General features: G+C 35.8%; 2 protein-coding genes across 3 annotated transcripts; both read left to right on the plus strand.

The window, feature by feature from the left end:
- Positions 1-801: 801 nt before the first annotated feature.
- Positions 802-23414, plus strand: LOC108671322. Of its 2 annotated transcripts, none has more exons than XR_007157233.1 (4): positions 802-857; positions 2706-2823; positions 3253-3394; positions 23390-23414. XR_007157233.1 is itself a non-coding variant. In XM_047885049.1 (4 exons), exons 2-4 carry the CDS (start codon positions 2725-2727, stop codon positions 4164-4166), a joined length of 768 nt encoding a protein of 255 aa, XP_047741005.1. In that variant the 5' UTR covers positions 802-857; positions 2706-2724; the 3' UTR covers positions 4167-4568. The 2 variants fall into 2 exon arrangements, 1 of the variants encoding a protein (XP_047741005.1); XM_047885049.1 differs by lacking the exon at positions 23390-23414 and adding an exon at positions 3640-4568.
- LOC125177538 lies at positions 10412-12192 on the plus strand. Its single transcript, XM_018158844.2, has 3 exons — positions 10412-10528; positions 11224-11362; positions 11627-12192. The coding sequence occupies exons 1-3, from the start codon at positions 10427-10429 to the stop codon at positions 12016-12018; spliced, it is 633 nt and encodes a 210-aa protein (XP_018014333.1). The 5' UTR covers positions 10412-10426; the 3' UTR covers positions 12019-12192.
- Positions 23415-23550: the final 136 nt, after the last annotated feature.

Here is a 23550-nt window from a genome sequence, read left to right on the forward strand (position 1 = left end):
TTTATTATTTTCGTTTATTGTTATTGGGCGCTGAAAGTGTTGAGTTTTAGAATAACTACGGCTTTGATAACCAGCTGCTTTTCACAATTTGATGAATATGTATATGTATTTGGAGGAATATTGATAGAGTAACTTCTGAATTTTAGTATGAGATTAATATGATTAAAGTTACGTTTTGTCAATATGGAAATCAAAAATGAACTAGCACTGCATTTATAATTATATACGCATTGAAATATTGTCAGCCATTTCTGCTTCTTTTTCGTTCAACTCGATATAAAAACAACGTTGCCAATAGACAGCAAGAGAAACGACAATAGGTCGGGCAGGCTTGTACATTCGAGAAGCATGAGAAAATTATGAAAATAGAATTATATTTCAGTACAGTCATGATGCACTTTACACTTATTCGATCCTGTGCTTCTCCAAATTCTTTACACCATCAAAGAACCGAGGGATTACCAAATGCAAAATTTTTACATTAACCCTTTACCTCTTTTCCAATTGACAAGAAAAGATAGAAACGGACAAGCATAATTTGCCAGCCTCATTAGGAACTTAATGTGGAAATTATGCCATTTCAAGGAAAGAGTCGAACTTGGAGTAGATGAATTAATTAAGCTCATTTTGACACCAAAATGCTCAAAACATTCCTAGGACTTATTTAGTGAACTCAAACCGTTGAAGCCGCGGACGCAGAAATGGATTTTACTCGCCAATAGTTTATATCGCCGAGTTCTATAAATCTCATCGAGGTTGGATGTACTGTGATGAAAATCAAAGCTCAGAGTCTTTTCGTTGGTGAGATTGAGAGGCGGGCGGCCACACCGCGCTCCACGCCTGTGACTTGGAGCGAGGTAACCAACCTTAAATGCTGGCGAAAGCATCACTCGCACAACGTGGTTTTTGACGCATTTTTTTTGTTTTGACGCAATTTGAACATAAAAGACAAGTAATTCAATATAAATTATTCTTGACCGAATCATTTAAAAATATTTGAGCAATAGAATATGTTTCTTCAGATAAATATGTAAAGTATTTCGAAGATTCTTCGCTCCACTGCTACATCCAAACCAGATAGACTTAGAATGAACACAACAATATCTGAACAGAAATTCGGTGGATGGGACCTCATTATTGAACAGCAAATAAGTAAGGATCTTTTATAAAAAATTCCTTTCCAGAAAAAATCTCTCTTGAGTGACTCCCAGCCTAATGATTCATAGCCACTTTGAAGAGATGGTAGATCATAAATCTAGATCTGTTGCTCATTATAGTAAACACACGTGGACAATGACCTGGTTAATCTTGATTATCATAAATATCAATAGAAAAATTAAAATGTAGTATATTGTTCCTGAGCATAGCTGATTGATCGTCATTGACGATTTTTTTGCCGGAACGTCTTTTTTAGTGGCCTTTAGTCTTTAAGTCTTTTCTTTAGTCTTTTTAAATGGCCTCATCATGACGGATTCATACGATTTAAATATTGTTCAACGCATATGCTTATGATATCGATATTAAGGCAGAATCAATCAAACTGCCTAGCTTATAAGCTCCATAAGTTTGAAAAAAAATCCGCGAAATTATTATGGAAGTAAATACAAATTTTACATTGTTATATTAATTTTATATTGATTAGTTAAATGATTACTACATAATCAATATAAATAATAAATATATCATAATTACTACATAAATAATTCGAAAATTCTTGAATGAAATAAAATTAGAAACGAACTATTTGAAAATAAAAATCAATAAGTTTCAAAACGTAACTATCAAATTCTCATTGATTTTTAGAAGTAGAATGATTTCAAATTTTCAACTCGTAATTTCTGCATTTATTTTAACCCAAACTTTCATTGCGTACAAATTAGTTTCATAACTGTATCATATACGTGAAATCTAAAGTAGCGATGTTGACTTAATTGAAGGTCCTGTTTCAAAAAGTTAATTCGAAATGACTTTTGAGCGCTTTTGGAATTAATTTTATTTTGTAGGTTGCTGAAAATGCTCGCAATGTATACCAATGTAGCTAGTGTTTCGTCACTTAATTTGGAACATGCACAATAACACATGCATATGCATCAGCGGAATAGAATTGATAGAAATTAACAGGAGTAGGACAACAATGATTGGTCGAAAATTCGAACCAGAATCACTACGAAATGATACATATCAGACAAAACATCACTATTACGATCATAACCTATTTCATTCTACCGTATTTCTTCCTCTCCTCAATTTGTGATGTACCCTGAGAATATAAAGCTTGCACTTAATATTAAAACAGAGATCATGTTGGATTCGCAATGAAATTTTCCCTAATACTCTACCATCATTATTAATTATCGATTGGCATAATTTAACACGTTATGTGCGGAACGACCCACCGGTGGGATGTAGGGTCTTTTTTCCGGACAAATTCCGCGTTTTAGTTTTTTTTAATTACTTTTGTCGAGAAAATTTTCTGATGGCAGTACTACCTCATTAAATTTTAAAAAGTAAGGAAAATGAACACACTCACCAAATGAAAGTTTGCTTCAGACAACTTGCATTTCATAAATCATTCTTACAATAGACTAGGAATCCTTTTAGCTCCCATTTGGTTAGGATGAAATATTACATTGGCTATACGTTCATGACAGAACTTTATTATTCAGTTTTATACATCGATTACTTATATAAAATCCTATTTCCAGGAGCACAAAGCAACTAATCATGCGAATAAGAACTGTGAGGGGCATCCTGTGTATGGCGGGACTCGTCAACGTCTTCTGGAGCGGGAACTGCGATCCCTTGGTTCCGCAATTTCTGCAGGTGTTTTAATTACAATAAGTTTTAACCACACACATAGTAATTCAAGCACCATATACCCACACATTTATGTATCCTTTCAACATTTACTTAAAGTAGATATAAAATTTCAACCGCGGTGTGCAACGTATGCTGTTACACGCAATCTTTACGTTTAAAAGCATCCTTTCAACATTTACTTTAAGTAGATATAAAATTTCAACCGCGGTGTGCAACGTATGCTGTTAAACATAATCTTTACGTTTAAAAGCGGCTTCCAACTTGAAATAACGTTGTGTAATATGTTAATTTGAATTTGGTTACGTAAAACATCAATGCAAATCAGACTAAAATAACTGCATAGGCCTTCTATCATGTGGTGCAGTAAAATAATTTTACAGGCCTTCTACTATTTTATGCAGCTTATGCTATCTTAAGTTTCTCCTTCAACAGGTCCGCGCAACCACGTTTCACAAGAATTGTCTCTTGGGACACTTCAGCATGTCACTCCTTCCCAGCAACTTTCCGGTGAATTTCGAATGCACTAGGAAGTGCATGTTGACAAGTGGCTGCAGGCTTTTTTGCGTCGATCCAAGTAAGAAAATACACAGTCAATTATGGGTATTAATTATCTAAACTAAATTTTGGTTTACATAACACAGAATTTTCTGCGTCCATGCATGGTCGTCCGTTACTTAATTAATGCTGATTATATTAATTTAGTCATGCTTAATTCTGCAGGAGTCTAAAATAGCTTGCCCACCGGATACGATAACATATCTCAACATTTCATGCGTGGTAACTTGTGTGTATTTATTCGTTCAACAAAATTCTCCTCAGGTACGATGAGCTGTGACCTCCTGGACTGTTTCGTGTCGCAATGGTTCCCCGGCGTGACGCCCTCCAGCAACACCGCCACCTTCAAGACTTGCTACTCGTCCTGGGCTGACGCGCGGGACATCATCAGGAGCAACATGGTCACCACTGGCAGTCCCGGCTACATGGGTATACCGACCAGCCAAGCCATCGATGGGTACATGAGTCGATTTGATTGGAACGTCTCGTGTTTCAGTGCAGTTGGTAACCAGCCTAACTTCATACAGATCGACTTTGGGTCAGCAGTTAAAGTGTCTGAAGTGGGTATAGCTCATCGCAATTTGGCTCAGTACTTTCAGTCCGTTGTAGTTCGTTTGGGGAACTCTGCATCAGAAACCAACGCTGTCATAGCAACCGTAAAACCTGGAAGTTCAACGGGATGGACTGTAATCAGTCTTCCTACTCCAGTTGTTGGTCGGTATCTGAACTTGAGGTCCAACAACACAGATAACTTTGAAGTAGGTGACGTTCGAGTTATCCCAGCAGAGTAATTCAGTCCACAGAGATGGTCGGTTTGATGTTGCTTGAGGTTTCCAGAGATGTGCGAACTGATCAGAACACGTCAACAGATTCATTTCACAAGAGCAAACATCGCTTTCGTCGTACCTACATAATTACGCCAAAGCGTCGGTGCAAGTTGTACAGGGGATCCAATTACGGAAAGAAATATTGTTTTTGAGCACTTCACCATATGAAACAAATACATATTTATCATATTCTGTGTGGTTGTTTCTGTTTTTGTATATTTATTTCATTTGTTTGAAGCCTGATGCCATGGATATATTTATAGGAACTTTCGAGTGCGTATCCACGTTTCTTATCGTGTCAGTAGGTCTGGACCTGTTATTTTATTCTTAGTGGGAGAATAGAAAAAAAACTGGCAGGGGAGGGTTGATGAACTATAAATATTTAGTTTTCAAATTGCTAAATTAATTTAACACGTTAAGTGCGGTGCTGGCAGATGGCCTAAAAACGGCCACGTGCGCGGATAAAAAAATTTACTATTCAAAATATACTAGTAAATTTGTAGGTTCCGATGGATAAATCAAATTTTACTTTTTCCATACATTTTAAAATATAATAAGGCTGTACTGCCATCATAAATTTTTGTCGACACACGCAAAGGAAAAGAACTAAATTACGGAATTTGTCCGTTAAAAAGACCCTGCATCCCAGCCATGGGTCTTGCCGCACTCAACGTCTTAATTTAGACGAGTGAGTGATAAATTATTTGCCCATTTTGTACAGCGGGAGTAAAATTCTTTTTATAGTGAGACTTTTATCAGGTATTTTTTCACTTATCATTTACTGATTCTGCTGAAATGCTATTGAATTCTAAATCCTCGTGTCCATGCAGTTACCACTTAAATAATTGGTTTTGCAACATGTCACAAAATTTGGCGTCCGGTGAAAAGTTCCGAAATTTTTAGGCATTGGTATCAATGCGATGCCATTTATGTGGGATATGGTAAACTCAAACTTGAAGACATGATCTTATAGGTTTAAAGTCACAGATTCTTGACAAACTTTATTGCACATCAAGACTGAATAAAACACGTTATACGGATAACACTAATGACCGTTAAAAGCGTAAGACGCCAGTAGTGGGTCGCGCCTACATTACAGGGCTGAGTCACAGAAGAAAATTTGGGTTTTCGGCCATTTTTAATTGAGACGTTTTGGCGAGTTTGAAGCTCCATTTCAATACTTTTTTTCATCCATTGATTCGTGACGAGGATATAGTCATTGCAGGTGTCAATCAGCGTAAAGAAATAAATAATCATTGGCCACAAAAACAGCAACAAAAATGAAAATAAATTTACTCCTGCTTATTCTATTACCTGCAAGTTTTTCCGTATCTAATTAATTTTTCGGGCAGAAACTATTTAGGAGAATTATATCTTAGCCGTTATTTTCATTTCTTCGTAATCTAGAATAGATATTTGTTAATAATTTTGACACACATATTTCTTTCGGACGTGTGACCTTTACTATTGTGGACTTCCACTGGAATTAAAAACTCATAGAATTTTATTGTGCATTAATCATTTTGCTCTCGGAAGCAGGATAGTCATGGTCTTAGTTAAGTTATTCTTCACGTAGTTATTCATTAGAAGAATGGATTGTAATTATTATTATTTTTGTGAACTGAAATTATTCATTCAAAAGTATGTCGTCTGCAGCGGAAAAAAGTTCTTGCTAGGACGTTTTGAATTAGAATTAATGTTTAAAATAGTAAATCGCAAATTTCAAAGTTGAGCTCGACTCTCCAGGAAATTATTCCTTTATCGCAATGTATGACGATTGGAGGAAATATTGATGTTGATTGAGTAAGTAAAGTCGTGCTTAATTAGAATTAAATGTTTAAATAATTTAATTATTACTTTTTAGCGCCTTTTCTCATTTGTGGAAAAAAATGCACTATTGTGATCGCCAATTCGCCATGTCCGCCTGTCTGTCCGTCTGTCCGTCCGTCTGTCCGTCCGTCCGTGACCTCAAGTTTTCGTCGACGAGAAAATGCGCTCTCTGTCACTCACTGCAGTGAGTACTGAGTTATATTTTTAGAATTAAAGCTTGAATTTCACTTGAAAACTTATACATTGCACTATTTAACGGTTAAAAAACTAGATCTGACTTGCTCATGCGACCTTTTGTCACATATCATTATTCAAATAAATTTGTGATGTATCATGCGAACACTGCTTACTTTCCTTTGTCTCAATGTTTATTCTGATTTAATTTCTTGCTTAAAATTCGGTGAACAATAATGAAATATTTTCAACAAATTCGAATTATCTTCTTGCTATCATAGCCAATTCGTATACGGCAATTAATAACGTCTAAAAGAACTAATGTACTATAAATAGTTATTTTTCCTCGTGCGCACTTGCATGTTGAGAAATAATTAATTTAAATCGTCGTACCAAGTCACGGCTATAACTCCACTTGACTTCTTTTGATCGGCTATAACGATAAAAGTTCCAATGAATATCAAATCATAATTGCAAACGTCAATCAAGCTGAAGAAGCTATCTGCACCGACGCGGAAGTTTTGAAAAATATATTTCAATACTTTGGTTTAGATCTGGTTAGAATGCTTCGAAAAAATAGCCTCGCTAATGTAATCACTGGATTGAGCCTAATAACAATGACGTTGTCGAGTCGTATTTTCGTACATCAACTGGGCTACGATAATTTATCATGGGTAATTAAATCCACCATGCAAATCAGCAGCTGCCTCAGAACTATGAGAAGGCTTCGATCAGGTATTTAAGACTCATTAACAAACATCGTGCTGGAGGCTGTCGAGCTAATTTAAATTATTGAGCTGTGATACGATCAAATCGGCCCACAAAGAAAGAGCAGCGTTCGTGTGGTAAATGCCGAATATGAAACAACCGTTGTTTTCAGAGCAAATCTTGGCCTTAATGGTGTAATGGAATGGGTGCTTAATAAACATTACGGCAGAAGACCTAGTGTGAGAAAATGTTGTCTCCCCACATTAGCAAGATCAACTCAAATCTACTTCAGCTTTTCTAACACAAATGTCCCGTGTAGAATAAAGTGACCTCGGCTTGTTTGAGTCTGACATTTCTCATCCAGGGTCTTTGATTAATAGCAATTTTGCCTCTAATATTAAACAAGCTAGCGCTAAGTTTGTGAGTGTGTATTGTTCAGTGAACTGAAGAATAATTGGAGTTTCGATTCCATAGCGCTACGTGGATTAAAATAAAAGTTACAGACGAAAGATTTTTTCGTCTGTGACTCTAGTTTGTTGGGCGAGTATATTTTCAACTTTTTCTGTTGTCATAAAATGTTTAATGAATATTAAGAGTACTTTCTATGGAATAATTCAGATTTAATTCAACTGCAATTTGCAAAAGAACGACACACAAACATTTTAATCGATAACAAAATGGTTTGTTGTTGAAACTGCGAATAAAGAACTTGTAAAGAGACAAAAAATTATTTTTAATGTTTCTTCAAGATCGGCTAATTAACGAAGAAAATTCATTAAACATTCTGCATATTCACTTATTAAACTTTGAAAATGTGAAAGAAGCTTTTGAGGTTAGCCTTCATTTTTTCTAATTCGTTGTTCGTTCAGAGCAGACCTTGGTGTGGACATTGTAGATTTTAACAAGAGGCCGCCGAGTTACTATTGGTTCTCGAAGTTGCTATATTGATTTGACACCATTAAAGTCATTACAAGTTTGTCTCAGAGTTTATGAACCGAGACTGAGAAGTCTCGATGTACAGCATTGCAGTCATTCAAATCGTTTTTTTCTTCGTTAAACGAATTTTGCTTATTAAAGTGAACCTAAAACTTTGGCATGTTTAGGTACAGTTTTATACCTACTTTTACACAATAATTTACTGTGCGTTTCGATTTTGACCTTCCATGATTGGCTAACTTGCAGTACGATTTATCTAGCAGTACGGAATAACCAGCTGTGTTTTGAGTTAATGTGCTCTTTCATAAAGACCTCTGCAGCAACGTTAAAGTAGACTTCTAGTTTATAGTAATTCCCCGTTAATTTTGGCAACAACCCAATATGAAGTCGGGTGGATTTGAACCTCCCTGAAACAAGTCAAGAAAATCACACGAACGGCCAAAAGGCCAGAATTGGCCTAATCTTCTACGCCGAAACTACTATACTATGCATTATTCAATTTGCTTATAAAGGCAAGCGGATAATTGGATTGCCCCAGATGCAACTGGCAAGTACTCTACTAGTACTAGCGTTGTAAAGGTAAGGTAAAAGTAGGCTTTGAGCTGATTTAATGCATTGAGTTATATTAATATTTCAAATATCTTATATTTTAGGCTGTGACATGTTCTAATAAAGTTTAAATTATTTCGTTTCTCTGATCAGCTTTAAAATCTATCGCTTTCTTGAACTACAAAAATAACGTCTGAATTGAGGTCGACTTGCAGTGGTTCGAGTCTTTAATAAGTTTACTATCATTGATTTGGAGCTATCCAGTCTCTAATTTCGAACTAAATTGCGCCGATTGAGGCGCGAGTTGATTGCTTTTTGAATCGAACGAAAAGTGGCGGTGCAGCACTGTACCTTCTCGTGTGATATTCTAAAAATTATACTAAAACAGATTTCAATCTTAGTCAAGTGCACAAAAAATAATTTAAATTGTGACACACAATCTCATATGTGCTCTGCTCTCAAATATATCATTGTATATCAAATAATTGCATGCAGAATATAAGTGACATAAATTGTTGTGATATCTCCGAAACTATTGTTGCGAAACACATGAATAACATGCGGGGCATCACTACAATGAAGACATTCCCACACCAGCACATACTACCAGTATCAACAGTAGATATCGTGCAATCTTAGCCGACCCCTCAATACATAAACGAATTGGTTCTATCTAGAGTACCGTTGAGTATTAATCATTAACTTACTGCCCGTTATGCCCCCAGCACGCAAGGCAGGCGACATAATTTGAATATTTTTTGGATATTTAATCAATTGGACAGGTAAAAGTGTGTCAAATATCAATTATAAGATTTGTAGCTGTGAAAATTATTTGTTCAATTTTTTTAATATTGAAAAAAATTTTAATTCCTAAAATTATTTATTTTGTCATTTGATTCAAGCATTGTCTCCAACTTTACGCAAGTGTGAAAAATTTCAGATCGATAGGATAAGTAGAAGTGTATTAAATTTCGATTACAAGATTTGTAGCGGACAGACAAACAAGGAGTGAAGTTAAGTAATATACGTTTAAAAATTACTTTTTAAAGACAACACTTCTAAAGAATCCAGTGTCTCCAATGTTAAAGATGTACAATGAATTTTTCATTTTATTTTCGAATATTAAAAAATTAATCATTCAATTTTTTTATATATACAAACTTTTTTTCTCAAAATTATTTATTCTGTCAATTGATTCATGCATTGCCTCCGACTTCACACAAGTGTGCAAAATTTCAGATCAATTAGACAGGTAAAAGTATGTCAAATATCAGTTATAAGATTTATAGCTGACAAAATTATTTTTTTCAATTTGTTTAATATTGAAAAAAAAGGTTTTCTTAATTTATAAAATCATTTATTTTGATATTTGATTCATGCATTGTCTCCAACTTTACTCAAGTGTGCAAAATTTCAGATCGATAGGATAAGTAGAAGTGTGTTAAATTTCGATTACAAGATTTGTGACAGACAGACAAACAGACAAGAAGTGAAGTTAAAGAGAAGTGTTGTAAAAAAGAAGTGTTAAAAAAATTTTTTTATTCTTAAAATTATTTGTTTGTCATTTGATTCATGCAAAGTCTCCAACTTTACGCAAGTGTGCAAAATTTCAGATCGATAGGATAAGTAGAAGTGTATTAAATTTCGATTACAAGATTTGTAGCAGACAGACAAACAGACAAACAAGAAGTGAAGTTAAAGAGAAGTGTTATAAAAATAAAGCTTGGGATTTGAAGTTTGATCTGTGTAATCTCTTAATTATTTATTCATTAACAAAAACCTTTAGTAAAAGATTTTGTTAAAATAACATGTTCGTGAATCAATCAATTTCACATTTTGTGGAATTTATTGCCTCATTGTAACTAAAAAATAAAAATTACCCAATATTCATGAAACTTAACCTCTCACAACTTGGGCCGTGAGGGACACGGGGGACAACCCCCACATCCTCAATAAACAAATTAACAAGAACAAACTTAACCTTAATTTTGTTCAACTCGTTGTGCAGGAACTGACCACTACCCAACATGCGCCTAAGAACTACCATTAGAATCACCTTATACGTGGTGACTCTACTCGACATCCTCTCGTGCGGTGAATCTGGTTACCAACAGCAAAAATTTCTGCCGGTATTTAACTATCAATAAATTTTAATCATAATTGATTATATTATCTAATATTTTCATTGCTTTTGCAAGCAATAGGGAAATTAAATACGATATGGATCAAAGCTCGGCGGTAAGAGCGGGCGAATTCTTTAACCCAGATTTGCAACAGATTTGTTTATATTCACTCGTTATTTATTGTTACTTTTAAACCATAAGTGCGAGCCATGATGAGCATTTTTGAAGCGACCTTTGATGGACCTACTCGTTCAACAGCATCTAACATAACCGCCTGGCCCCTAATTTACAAGGCAAAATTCACTAAAAAGCAGTTCGCGAACGTCTTTACCGTTTATTATCAGAATAACTTCAAATTCATGTTGTAAATGAGGTATAATTAATTCGCCACTGGATTCACTTGGTTGATAAGGGGTTGAGACACTTAAGAAGCGGGTATACATATTTGTTACCTTTGTAGGTACGTGCTGATGGAACGGTTGGATCTAATCTCTGCGTTCTTACACTATAAGAAAACTAGTGAGACGTTCTTTTCATGAAGCTAAAAGTATGAATAAAGCTTCTTCCATCTCTTAAACTACGCATCTCTTAACAGATAGCTTTTATTTTTTGAGCAGCAGAATTAAGTTTCTTAACATTATTCGAAAAATGAATACCAGCATCTCAGCCTACAGCATCATCAGCTCCTGCCCCTTTTTTAGGTCCAGGCAAAAACGTTCCACAAGAGCTGCCTCCTCGGAAATGTCGACATATCCTACCCTGACAACTCGCTGGCTCTCTTCGACTGCGGCAAGCAGTGCATGTTGACAAATAACTGCAGGTTATTTTGCTTCAATTCAGGTATGTAAATAAGTCATTAGTGAAATAAAGGCGTGTCATACCAATATTTGTATTCTCGATACTCCGTATTTAGCTTAGAGTTAGGCTGATGTGATAATTTATTGACATTAAACAACTTTTCAATGTTTAGTTATTGTGTATAATTTTATTCATCATAAATTTCGAAGCGAATATGTCACTATCTCTGATGTCTCTCTTTGGTGGCCCTTTAACATCAACTTGTTTCGTTGTTCGTGCTCCTTCCTCTCGTACAATTCACCTCAGGCACGATGAGCTGCGACCTCCTGGAGTGCTTCGTGTCGCAATGGTTCCCCGGCGTGACGCCCTCCAGCAACACCGCCACCTTCAAGACTTGCTACTCGTCCTGGGCTGACGCACGAGACATCATCAGGAGCAACATGGTTACAACTGGTAGTCCAGCAGCGTACACGAATAGTCCCCCCATCAATGCCATTGATGGGTACTTCTGTCGCAAAGAATTCACAGAGTACGGCTTCACTTCTACGGGCTTTTCAACTTACTTCCTGCAGATTAACTTTGGGTCGGCAGTCAAAGTGGCTGAAGTGAGCATAGTTCATGCTACGAATATCGCAGAGTATTTTAAATCAGTTGTAGTTCGTTTGGGGACTCGTCTACTGAAACCAGCAACGCAGTAATAGCAACTCTTTCTGGAGATTTGTCGGGAATGAGTGTAATAAATCTCCCTACTCCAGTTCCTGGTCAGTACCTGAACTTGAAAACTGTGTCCTCGCTTAACTTCCAGGTAAACGAACTACGCGTTATCCGAGCCGAATAATATCACAACTGGTAATGGTCTTCTGCACGTTGTGTACTCCTCCTTCGACTGAATAATTTTGCATAATTTCAATCGTACATAGTGCGTGTACATTTGTTATACCTATGCTGTTCGACAAGGGTTAAGGTAGAATTATTGCCCAGCCGGGTATTTATTCAGCTTTAACGAAAATGTGTATCGTAGAGTTTGTAATGAATTAAAATGGAAAATTTGCTATTCTTCAGCTAATTTTTATTATGACGTTGGTGCATGTTTTAGATTCTTCTAAAGTTGTGCTTTCTTTTGAACCACGACGTGAATTATAATTGTTATGCAAAATTCCGTATATATTAAAGTTAGTTTGTCATCATGAGATTTTTTGTGCTAAGATGCAACCTGTGACACAACGTGACGACATGATAAATTTGCATGGTTGAGTGTGTGAATTATTTAAGATTGAAGAAGTCCATTTGAAATCAGTAATTATGTCGAAATTTGCTTGAAATAAATTTTGATTAGCAAACGAAGAAATGTTCAATCGTACAGCAGGTTCACAGTCGATCCACCATTGCATTTTTGTCCCAGATCTTTTGATTGACAGGCAGCTACCGACACTATTTATATTAACACTATTTATATAAACACTATTTTTGTAAACATTATTTTTGTAAACACTATTTTTATTAACATTTCTATTTCTATTAACATTATTTCTATTGCTATTTTGACACTATATCTTTCGCTACGAATAAATTAACTGTACGTGTGATATATACGCAAAGTCAGTCAATTTGCTTAATATGTAGTATAGTGATGCATAATTTCATTGCTATTTTAATGAATTTTCACTGATATTTTTCGCTATTGCAAGTTTTTACTATTACGAAAGCTTTATTGACAATACTTAGCCATAATAACATACGAGACACTTGGTTGTGAGCTAGAATTTTCGCTGTTTTAATGTTAAGTTTGGTATAAGTGAAGCGTTTTGCGGTATTCATTATGCGTCAAAAATGTTGACGTCATACCCATAACGTAATTCAAACTCTTAAAAACTAGATGTTGCTAGCACCCATCACCTATCTATCTTATTAAGTATTCAAATAAAATTATCATATATCATGTCGGCGTTTCCTTCTCTTGTTGTCTCTCAAAATCTAATTCTACGCCAGTTTTCGATCCCTCGAGTTTTCACACTAGATTATAGCCTAAATGACAAAAGTTTCTACCATAAAGATTTTATGCATTCATAGTACATCAAGTCCAGCTAACATCGGGCACATGGGGCCCCTGAGTGAGGCGATCTCGATACATCAGAGCAACAAACTCAGATACAGTCGAGCTTGTCGTTATTTTCTGGTTGTGTGTCATGGACAACCGTTGAACGCGAAATTTTCGGCTCACTGATTTCCAATGATTCACATCGTGAATTGATTTTTCTGTTTGCTCAGGCGATGCAGCTTCTTTATTTTAATAAATTAGACAGTAGGGTACCAGGCAAACATATAATATGGATTATTTACGGTCTCATGGTCCAGATTTTTTCGACCTAATAGGCAGAGTGCATGTACTAAAAATACGAAAATCCAAGACAGTTTACTCGTTGTACAATGAATGTTGAGTTTCAAAAAAAAAACTAGGCTTACAACAAATTAGTGCAACAATTTCTAAGAACGCTTAACTGTATGGGTAAAGTAAATATTGTGGGTTAACACTTCTCTAGGTTAGTAATCACGCAGTTATGCTAAATGACGTTCCAGGTGTCTGGATCCTGCTGCAGAAAATCTGTTTCAATTTGAATGGCCGGAAAAAAAACCTTGTGTTTGTAGAGTTTACAAAGTCTGACTGAGTCAACTGAGGCACAGAACTTTCGTTCAGAGATTCAACTTGAGATGCAGGATAGTTTTCATCAAGTTTTGACATGACATTTATCATTCGGCGCTTCTCTGTGTCAGTAACTTCTGAATCATATATACCAAGTCCCACAATAATGTTTCTCAAGTACCACGAATGGCGCACAGATGTCTTCATAGTTGAGCGGAAAATTGAGTTATTAACTTTTCTATAGGCAACAAGATCTTTCAGAAACTGCAGATCATTTGGGGAACAACTGCGGCAGAAATGTTGAGCTATCATGCTTTGGGTAACAGCTTCACAGTGAGCGCATTGAGATGTTGAAGCCAATACAGATGTGAGATGCAACATTAACCGAAACAGGTAAAACTGCATATTATTTTTGCTATCAAGTAGGCTCTCTGTGATGCACCAAGAGCATTAATATGAACATCAGTTGGCCCTTCACCAAGAAATTTTAGAGCCAACTACAGTAATTCTTTGTAGTCAAGTCTTTACTGGAATATCCATAGCTGGGATAGAATTTGATAATGAATTCAGTTTCTGGTTTCAGGATGGCTGAAACTGTTTCATCATTTACCATACTTTCCGGTTTCGATTTGCCTGAATCTATGTCTGTGAGAAGCTTCCAGTAAGGGTTCATCTCATTAACAAACTGAAAATAGTTGCAATAATCGATCGGTTTGTTAACGAGATTGCTACCTGCTAAACTGATCAGCGGCCACTGCAGCTTTTAATGAGGTAAGGAGCATGTTTCAACTATGTGTAGTGTTGCTCATTATTGTCGTATTGTCATTGTCATTATTTGTAGAATCATGACAATATCTTGGTATATGAATATGAAAGTAATGTCAATCTGGCCGCGTTGGAATGGCAAATCAATGGCTTGGATTAGGTTTCCAGCAGCTGTTTTGCGAGGCTGAAATATAAGTAAAAATTTAAATTGCGTTAAATGAGTAAACATAGACAATCTTGCACCATTCGACAAATTAAAATTATACATTGTCATGAGAATGATCATACGGGCGTTAAAAAATTTATTGTTAAAAAATAAAAGTTTAATTCTAAAAATGCTATTGACATTATCAATCAATCATTTTGTCCATCATCAACTGGATCTGTAACATCTAATTAATTCAAACACGAAGCGAACTAATACAAAGCAAACTAATATACTGGAACGTCACAGGCTATTACAAATTAGAAATTAATAAGATAATATCTTGAAGTAATCGTATTTACTACAACATATATATGAAATCAAAATTTGCGCTGCGTATATATAGTACACAAAGCAATAAAGATTTAGAAATTGACAATATTCTCACCAAGTTTTCAGAGCGCCTTTAATTATGTGTATTGCATAATTTATAATTTGAGTTCCTATTATAATATAAAATATAATAATAAAATTTGCGCTGCGTATATATAGTACACAAAGCAATATTAATTTAACATTAAAGTAATACATGCATGGGAAAAATGTTCAGTAGCAAATTTACTCTTCGTTAGAAATTGAAATAGTTTTTATTGATAGGGATAATAATTCAATTATATTCCTATTTCAGCGTCCACCAGTAAACAGTTTAATGTCACCTAAAGATATGCTGTGCTCAATGCACCTTGCACAATTGCGCTATAACATTAGTGGAAATTTCTTTAATGGATTTTTGAACTAGATTTTGTAAGATAAACTCGTCGTATTATCACGCTTGTTCTTTGTCCTTTGGCGAAGAGACTTAGGTAACTAAATTAAAAATGTTGAACTCAACTCTGTTCATTTTCGAACGGTAATTGTCACTATACTTCCGTCTTTTGTTGTCCAGGGTTCACTATGGTTACTAGTAGAATGCATCGCACGCGTACACGTTGTTTCATCGATCAGCGTTTGGAGCGGCCGACGCATGATTTTTCTTTGTAATTTTGTAATCAGTTTCCGCAAGTCAATGCTTCAATAAATGCGAACTGTCTCATTGTTAAATTTGTTACGTTGCTCTTAAATTACTGCGAAATTATTTTTTGGACTCCATTTTGTGGCTGGTTGAGCACATTAGCATGACATTGGTATTAGCTGCCGTATTTGATGTTAATTTACCTGGTTGTAGAACCCATTGTTGTTTAACCTTGGTGGACTGATGGTTTAGGCAAGGAAATTACCCATTACCGATTGTCAAAACTTTGAGTTCGGCCGTTTGTTATACTCTATCGTGGTACAATGCTGGTATAAATGCTGGCATTATACTCCCCGTTCAATTTTGTTATTTTACAGGTGGTGAATTAGGGACAAGAATTTAATTCATCATTTCGTGTATTTTGTGGATATTTCGGGTGGAAGTGGGCACCAGATTTGCCTGTCATCCTAACTTGAACCAAATTGTAATTTTTTCCACTATAAACACAGAAGTATAGTAATTCGGGTAAATTTTTTCCGAGCGTCACCATGCAATCGAATGTATCACTTTTACATACCTATTACTTTTTTGTAATGATTCTTTGTTAGTGTTTGGTCGTTACTGAAGAAATGCTGCAATCGAGACCAAAATTCAGAACTCGATGCGAAATTAAGAACTCGTTAGTAGAATTTAAAATGAGGCTGAATTGAATTGAAAAGCGCCCAATTTAATTTAGCTCCTAAAAAAGATTTTTTAACGGTTCCTTGGTAATTTGATTCCTGTTCATTCGCCTTTTACATTTCGATTTTTTCGTAAGACGAGTAAATGGCGAAGTATGTCATGTCATTGAAAATATGAGGAGCATATACTGGATGTCCTCTAACTTCTGGTGCAATTCTCATAATTTGCATAATTAAAATATTTTGATGAACAGTGAAATCTTCAAAATTGATACGTTATTGAGGCTTCGAATCAATAATATGTACAGATTAAATGTAATCTCTGCTCTCTTAATTGAGTTGAGTTTGAGTATTAAATTCAGAAACTCATGAATTTTTCTGATTATTTCATATATTATTGTTTTGATGCCCCGAAAGCCATGCATTATTGGTCATTTCTCTATTAATAATTTTTTTGTTTCGCAACCTTTGGTCTATGTTTGTATCACAAGTTGAAAACACTTAATACATATGTGAAGGTACTATGTTCTAAAAATGTATCGTTCGTCTTAAACATTTCATTTTTCGTTCAGGTCAGACGATGGCGTGCAGGTCGACCTGCAGTTCAGCTATGCATCAGACGAGCTGTTATTGGTGTTGAACTGATCGTTATATGAAAGTAATTGAACTTGTAATTGTTTTTATAACGATCAGCTAAAACGTAAATGATAATAAGTTCAAACTAAGCTTGACTTTTGCTACAAGCTTATGAACTTATATATAACTGAATAATTGCCCTATGCTCTATTGACGAAATTATAATACGTATTTTCTTTTGGCTACGAATTTTTAGAACAGGCTATGGGCCTTTTTCTTCCGTCCAACACTTCTATTCTATAGACTATAGCTAAAACTCCACTTGACTTCTTTTAATCGGCTGTAACGACAGAAGTTTCAATGAATATCAAATCGTAATTTACAAACGTCAATCAATCACATCTGATGAAGCTAACTCCACTGACACCGTAGCAATGATATTTCGATACTTCGGCTTAGACCTTGTTAGGATGCTTCGAAAAAACTATAAAAAATTTAGCCTCTCTAAAGTAATCACTCGATTGAACTTAATACAATTACGATGTAGAGTCGTATTTTCGTACATCATTTGAAGTACGATTATTTATCTAGGGCAATTAAGTTCACTAAGCAAATCAGCAGATACTTCAGAACCATGAAAAGGCTTCGATCTATCTACGTATCTATCTAGCTATCGAGCTAATTTAAATTATTGAGTTGTAATACGAGCAAATCGGCTCATAAAGGAAGAGCAGCGTGCGTGTGGTGAATGCCGAATAGGAAACAACCGTTGTTTTCACGGCAAATCTTGGCCTTAATTAATTAAGGATGTAATGGAATGGAGGTCGAGCGGTACGGCACAAGATCGGGTGTGAGAAAAATATTGTCTCCCCCCATAAGCAAAATCAACTCAATTCTATTTGTCTATTTCAGCTTTTCTACCTAACGCATATGACAAGTGTCGAATAAAGTGACATCGGCTTGGTAGAGTCGGAAATTTCTCATCCAGGGTCTTTGATTAATAGCAATTATGCCTCTAATATTAAACAAGCTAGCGCCAAGTTGGTGAGCGTTTATTGTTCAATGAACTGAATGGTGCCAAGTCGATTGAACAACTTCGAGCACCAATAGAAGTAACTCGACGGCTCTGAGCGTATAACGAATGAGAATAATATGCGTTTAAAAATTACTCTTTAAAGACAACACTTCTAAAGAGGCCAGTGTCTCCGATGATACACATGCACAATGAATTTCTATCTTTATTTTTAAGTATTAAAAGAAATTATTTTTAAATTTTTTCTAATATTAAAAGAAAAATATTTTTATTTTTTACAACACTTCTCTTTAGCTTCACTTCTTGTCTGTTTGTTTGTTTGTCTGTCTGTCTGTCTGCTACAAATCTTGTAATCGAAATTTAATCCACTTCTACTTATCCTATCGATCTGAAATTTTGCACACTTGTGTAAAGTTGGAGACAATGCATGAATCAAATGTTAAAATAAATGATTTAAAAAAAATTTCAATATTAAAAAAATTGAAAAAATAATTTTGTCAGCTCCAAATCTTATAACTGATATTTGACACACTTTTACCTGTCTAATTGATCTGAAATTTTGCACACTTGTGTGAAATCAGAAGCAATGCATGAATCATTTAATAGAATAAATAATTTTGAAAATAATTATATATTAAAAGAAATTTATATATTAACAAAATTGAAAAATTAATTTTTTTAATATTTGAAAATTAAATGAGAAATTCATTATACATCTGTAAGATTGGAGACACTGGATTCTTTGGAAGTGTTGTCTCTAAAAAGTAATTTTTAAACGTATATTATTAAAATTATTATTCTGCCAATTGATTCAAGCATTTTCTCCAACTTTAGGCAAGTGTGCAAAATTTCAGATCGATTAGAAAAATTAGAAGTGTGTTAAATATCGATTATAAGATTTGTAGCAGACAAACAATAAGAAGTGAAGTTAAAGCGAAGTGTTGTAAAAAATGAAGGCTAACCTCGAAGACTTCTTTCACATTTTCAAGGCTTACTAAGTAAATATTCAGAATGTTCACTGAATTTTCTTCATTAATTAACCAATCTTGAAGAAACATTGAAAATTATTCTCTGCCTCTTTGTAACTTCATTATTCGAAGCTTCAACAACAAAGCATTTTGTTATCGGTTAAAATGTTTGCGTGTCTTTGTTTTGTAAATTGAATTAAATCGGAATTGTTCCTTTGAAAATACTTTTCATGTTCAATAAACATTTTGTGACAACAGAAATTCAACAATATACTCGTGCAATTAACTAAAGTTACAGACGAAAAAGACTTTCGTCTGTCACTTTAGTTTGTTGGACGTATTCATTAATCCGCGTAGCGCTGTGGAAATGAAACTCCAATTATTCTTCAGGTCATTACAAGTTTATTTCAAAGTTTATGACACGAGACTGAGAAGTCCCGATGCACTGCATTGTAGTCATTCAAATCGCTTTTTCTTCGTTAGACTAATTTTACGTATTAAAGTCAACCTAAAAAGTTGTAATTTTTTAGTAACACTTTTATACCAACTTCTACACAATAATTTACTGGGAGTTTCGAGTTTGACCTACCGTGATTGGCTAACCTGCTGTTCAATTTATCTAGCAGTACGGAATAATCAGCTATCTTTTGGGTTAACGTGCTCTTACATAAAAACGACCTCTGCAGCAACGTGAAAGTAGCCCCTTATCGTTTATAGTAATTCCCCGTTAATTTTGGCTGCAACTCAATTTGAACTCGAGTGGATTTGAACCTCTCGGAAATTCAAGAAAAGTCTTCTCAGTCACTGCGTCAATTTTTCGTTGGCACAAACCAAATATTCTCTCATTAGGTTTGGCGTATACCAACATAGAAGTAAGATGGTAATTTTAAAATGCAATCTAGCCGTGGATGCGACTAGTAGGCTTTAATTTGATAGGCAAAGTAGGCTTTAACTTGATTTAATGCATTGAGTTTTATTAATATTTCAAATATCTTATCTTTTAGGCTGTGACATGTTCTAATTAAGTTCAAATTATTTAGTTTATTTGATGAGCTTTAAAATCTATCGCTTTCTTGAACTACTAAAATGACATCTGAAGTGAGGTCGACTCGCAGTGGTTCGAGTCTTAAGATTACTATCATTGATTTGGAGCTATCTAATCTCTAATTTCGAACTCAATTGCGTCGATTGAGGCGCGAGTTGATTGCTCTTTGAATCGAACGAGAAGTGGCGGTGCTGCACTGTACCTTCACGTGTGATATTCTCTCGGGGGAGCACAGCCATGCACCACCAGTTTTGTGCACCAACAAGCCCTGAATCGAACGCCTTGGATCTCTCCGGACATCCACCAATCAGCCGTGAACACTCGGCTTTGTCTTCCTCCGGCCTCGCATAGAACCTGCCGTGCACCACCAGTCCGCGGATCGAATCTGACTTCCGGGCATCGTTAAATTACGTAATTTTACGTTCACCGCATCTGAGGTTAGGTTTCAGATAGCATAGTTCTGTTCCAAAATTTATCGTCTTTCGACAAGTGGCCGTTCGACAGAGGGCTGGTTCGACCCACGGCCTAGATACGGACGGCTTGAAGTGTTGAAGGCTACGTTCCGGAATGCAGGAATCATCATGGTCCATTACATCCAGGGCAGTGGTGGTCTTCGGCAGGCGACCCATTCTCGGCAGTTTACTGAACCAGATTTCAATCTTGATCCAGTGCACCAAAAATAATTTAAATGGTGCTACTCGATCTTAAATGGGCTTTGCTCGAAAATATATCTTTGGAAATCAAAGAATTGCACGCATAATATAAATGGAATAAATCATTGTGATCCCTCCGTAACTAATGTTGCGATACACATGAATAACATGCGGAACATCAATATAATAAAGACTATCCCCCACCAGCGCACACTACTAGTATTAACAATAGATATACAGTATCGTCCAATCTTAGCCGACCACCCAATACAAAAGCTAACTTGTTCAATCTAGAGCACCCTAGAGTTTTATTACTTATTAACTTGCTGCCCGTTATGCCGCCAGCACGCGAGGCAGCCGACATTATCGGAATATTTTGTTGATTTATCGGCAAAATTCAAATAAATTTCGTTCATTTTCGCCATTTCACAAATTTTTATGCCCACAGAAAATTTGATAGGACAGTCCAATGCAGACGTTTTTTATCTTAAATCACGAGCAAATTATAAGAAGAAATAGAAAACATTGAATTCTGAAGGTTGATGTGAAAACTGACTTGGTACAATGTTGGGATTTTAACACTATAATTGTAGTGGATGAACTGAGAAAAATTAATACCCCGGCCGGTGCTTAGAGGTCCACGGGCAGACAATTTTGTTAACTAGAGTTGTTGGAGCAATCAACATCGTATATTACACCTCGAATATTACTCGCCCAAAGTTCATATCGACGTGTTAGTTGTGGCTCTTGAGGCACATGCTAGAGCTGCGGTGAATTTAATTGCCTTAGTTCAGAGTCACGCTGGAGGTGCTGGATGAAGCATTGACGACTCGATCACAGTCTGCTACTTCACTGGCGTGATTTTACCGAGACCAAGGTACGGATGGTGCAGCCAGAAATCATTTTTATTCAATATTTGGCTTTGTTGAAAAATATTGCACAATGTTTTTTTCTTGACGAGAGCAGTAATTTGGTAATTCATTGAAATATTTGAGCCAGTGACATGATTTAAATGAAATGTATGGGTACTTCCACGACAGTTGAACTTGAAACTACTTGGCGTCAAATTAACTTTTGGCAGAAAAATAAAGCATGAGATTTGAAGTTCGATATGTGTAATCTCTTGATTATTTAATACATAAAAAAAGTCAGCAAATGATTTTGTTGAAATACCACGTTCAAGAATCGATCATTTTTACATTTTGTGGAACTTATTGCTTCATATTAACTGAACATTACCCAGAATTCAATTTAACCTCTATTTTGTTCAACTCGTTGTGCAGGAACTGACCACTACTCAACATGCGCCTGAGAACTACTATCAGAATCACCTTATACGTGGTGACTCTGCTCGACGTCCTCTCGTGCGGTGAATCTGGCTACCAGCAACAAAAATTTCTGCCGGTATTTAACTATCAATGTTTTAATCGTGATTGATTATATTATCTAATCTTTTCATAGGTTTTTGTATCAAAAGGGAAATTAAATACGATTTGGATCAATAGCCCGGAAGTAGCTAGAGCAGGCGAATTCTTCAACCTAGATTAGCAACAGACCTATGCTATACCTAGATTTGCAACAGATTTGTTTATAATCACTCGTTATTTACTGTTACTTCGATGTGTCTCACATCGAAAGTGCAAGCCACATGACAATTCCTGAAGCGACCTTTGATGGAACTATTCTTCCAACAGCACCCAACATAACTGCCTGGCACCTAATTTACCAGTCAAAATTACTTTGAAGAATCTCGCGAACGTCTTTATCGTCAATTATCTGAATAACTTCAAATTCATGTTGTAAATGGGTTATAATCAATTCACCAGTGGATTCACTTGGTTGATAAGGGGTTGTGACACATGAGCAGAGGGTATACATGGTTGTGTCCTTTATGAAGGTGCTGATGGAACGATGAAGATGCTGATGGAACGGTTGGATCTAATCTCTGCATTATTGCGCTATAAGACAACTAGTGAGCCGTCCTATTTATGAAACCTACAATATGAATAAAGCTTTTTCCATTTCATAAACTACACATCTCTTAACAGATTGTTTTGCTAGTCGGACAGCATAATTAAGTTCCCTAATTTTATTCGAAAAATGAATATAGCATCTCAACCAAATCATCATAGCTCCTGCCCCTTAATAGGTCCAGGCAAAAACGTTCTACAAGAGCTGCCTCCTCGGAAATGTCAACATGTCATCCTACCCTGACAACTCGCTGGCTCTCTTTGACTGCGGCGAGCAGTGCATGTTGAACAATTACTGCATGTTATTTTGCTTCAATTCAGGTATACAAATAAGTCACTAGTCAAATGCCGGCATGTCATTCCAGTAATGTTGTTCTCGACACTCGGTGTTCGGCTTAGAGTTAGGAGTTTCAGCTTCAGCAATCTTTAGTTATTGTGTATTACGAGTATTTTATTCATCATAAATATAGAAAATATTTCGGAGCAAAAATGTCACCATGTCTCAAGTCCTTCTTTTGTGGCCCTTTAACATCAACATGTTTCATCGTTCGTGCTTCTTTCTCTCGTACAATTCACCTCAGACACGATGAGCTGCGACCTCCTGGAGTGCTTCGTGTCGCAATGGTTCCCCGGCGTGACGCCTTCCAGCGACACCGCCACCTTCAAGACTTGCTACTCGTCCTGGGCTGACGCGCGAGACATCATCAGGAGCAATATGGCCGTGTCCGGGAGTCCAGGGTAC

The sequence above is a fragment of the Hyalella azteca genome, unplaced genomic scaffold (genome assembly GCF_000764305.2).
Source record: "Hyalella azteca isolate HAZT.00-mixed unplaced genomic scaffold, Hazt_2.0.2 contig16812, whole genome shotgun sequence".
Classification (NCBI taxonomy): Eukaryota; Metazoa; Arthropoda; class Malacostraca; order Amphipoda; family Hyalellidae; genus Hyalella; species Hyalella azteca.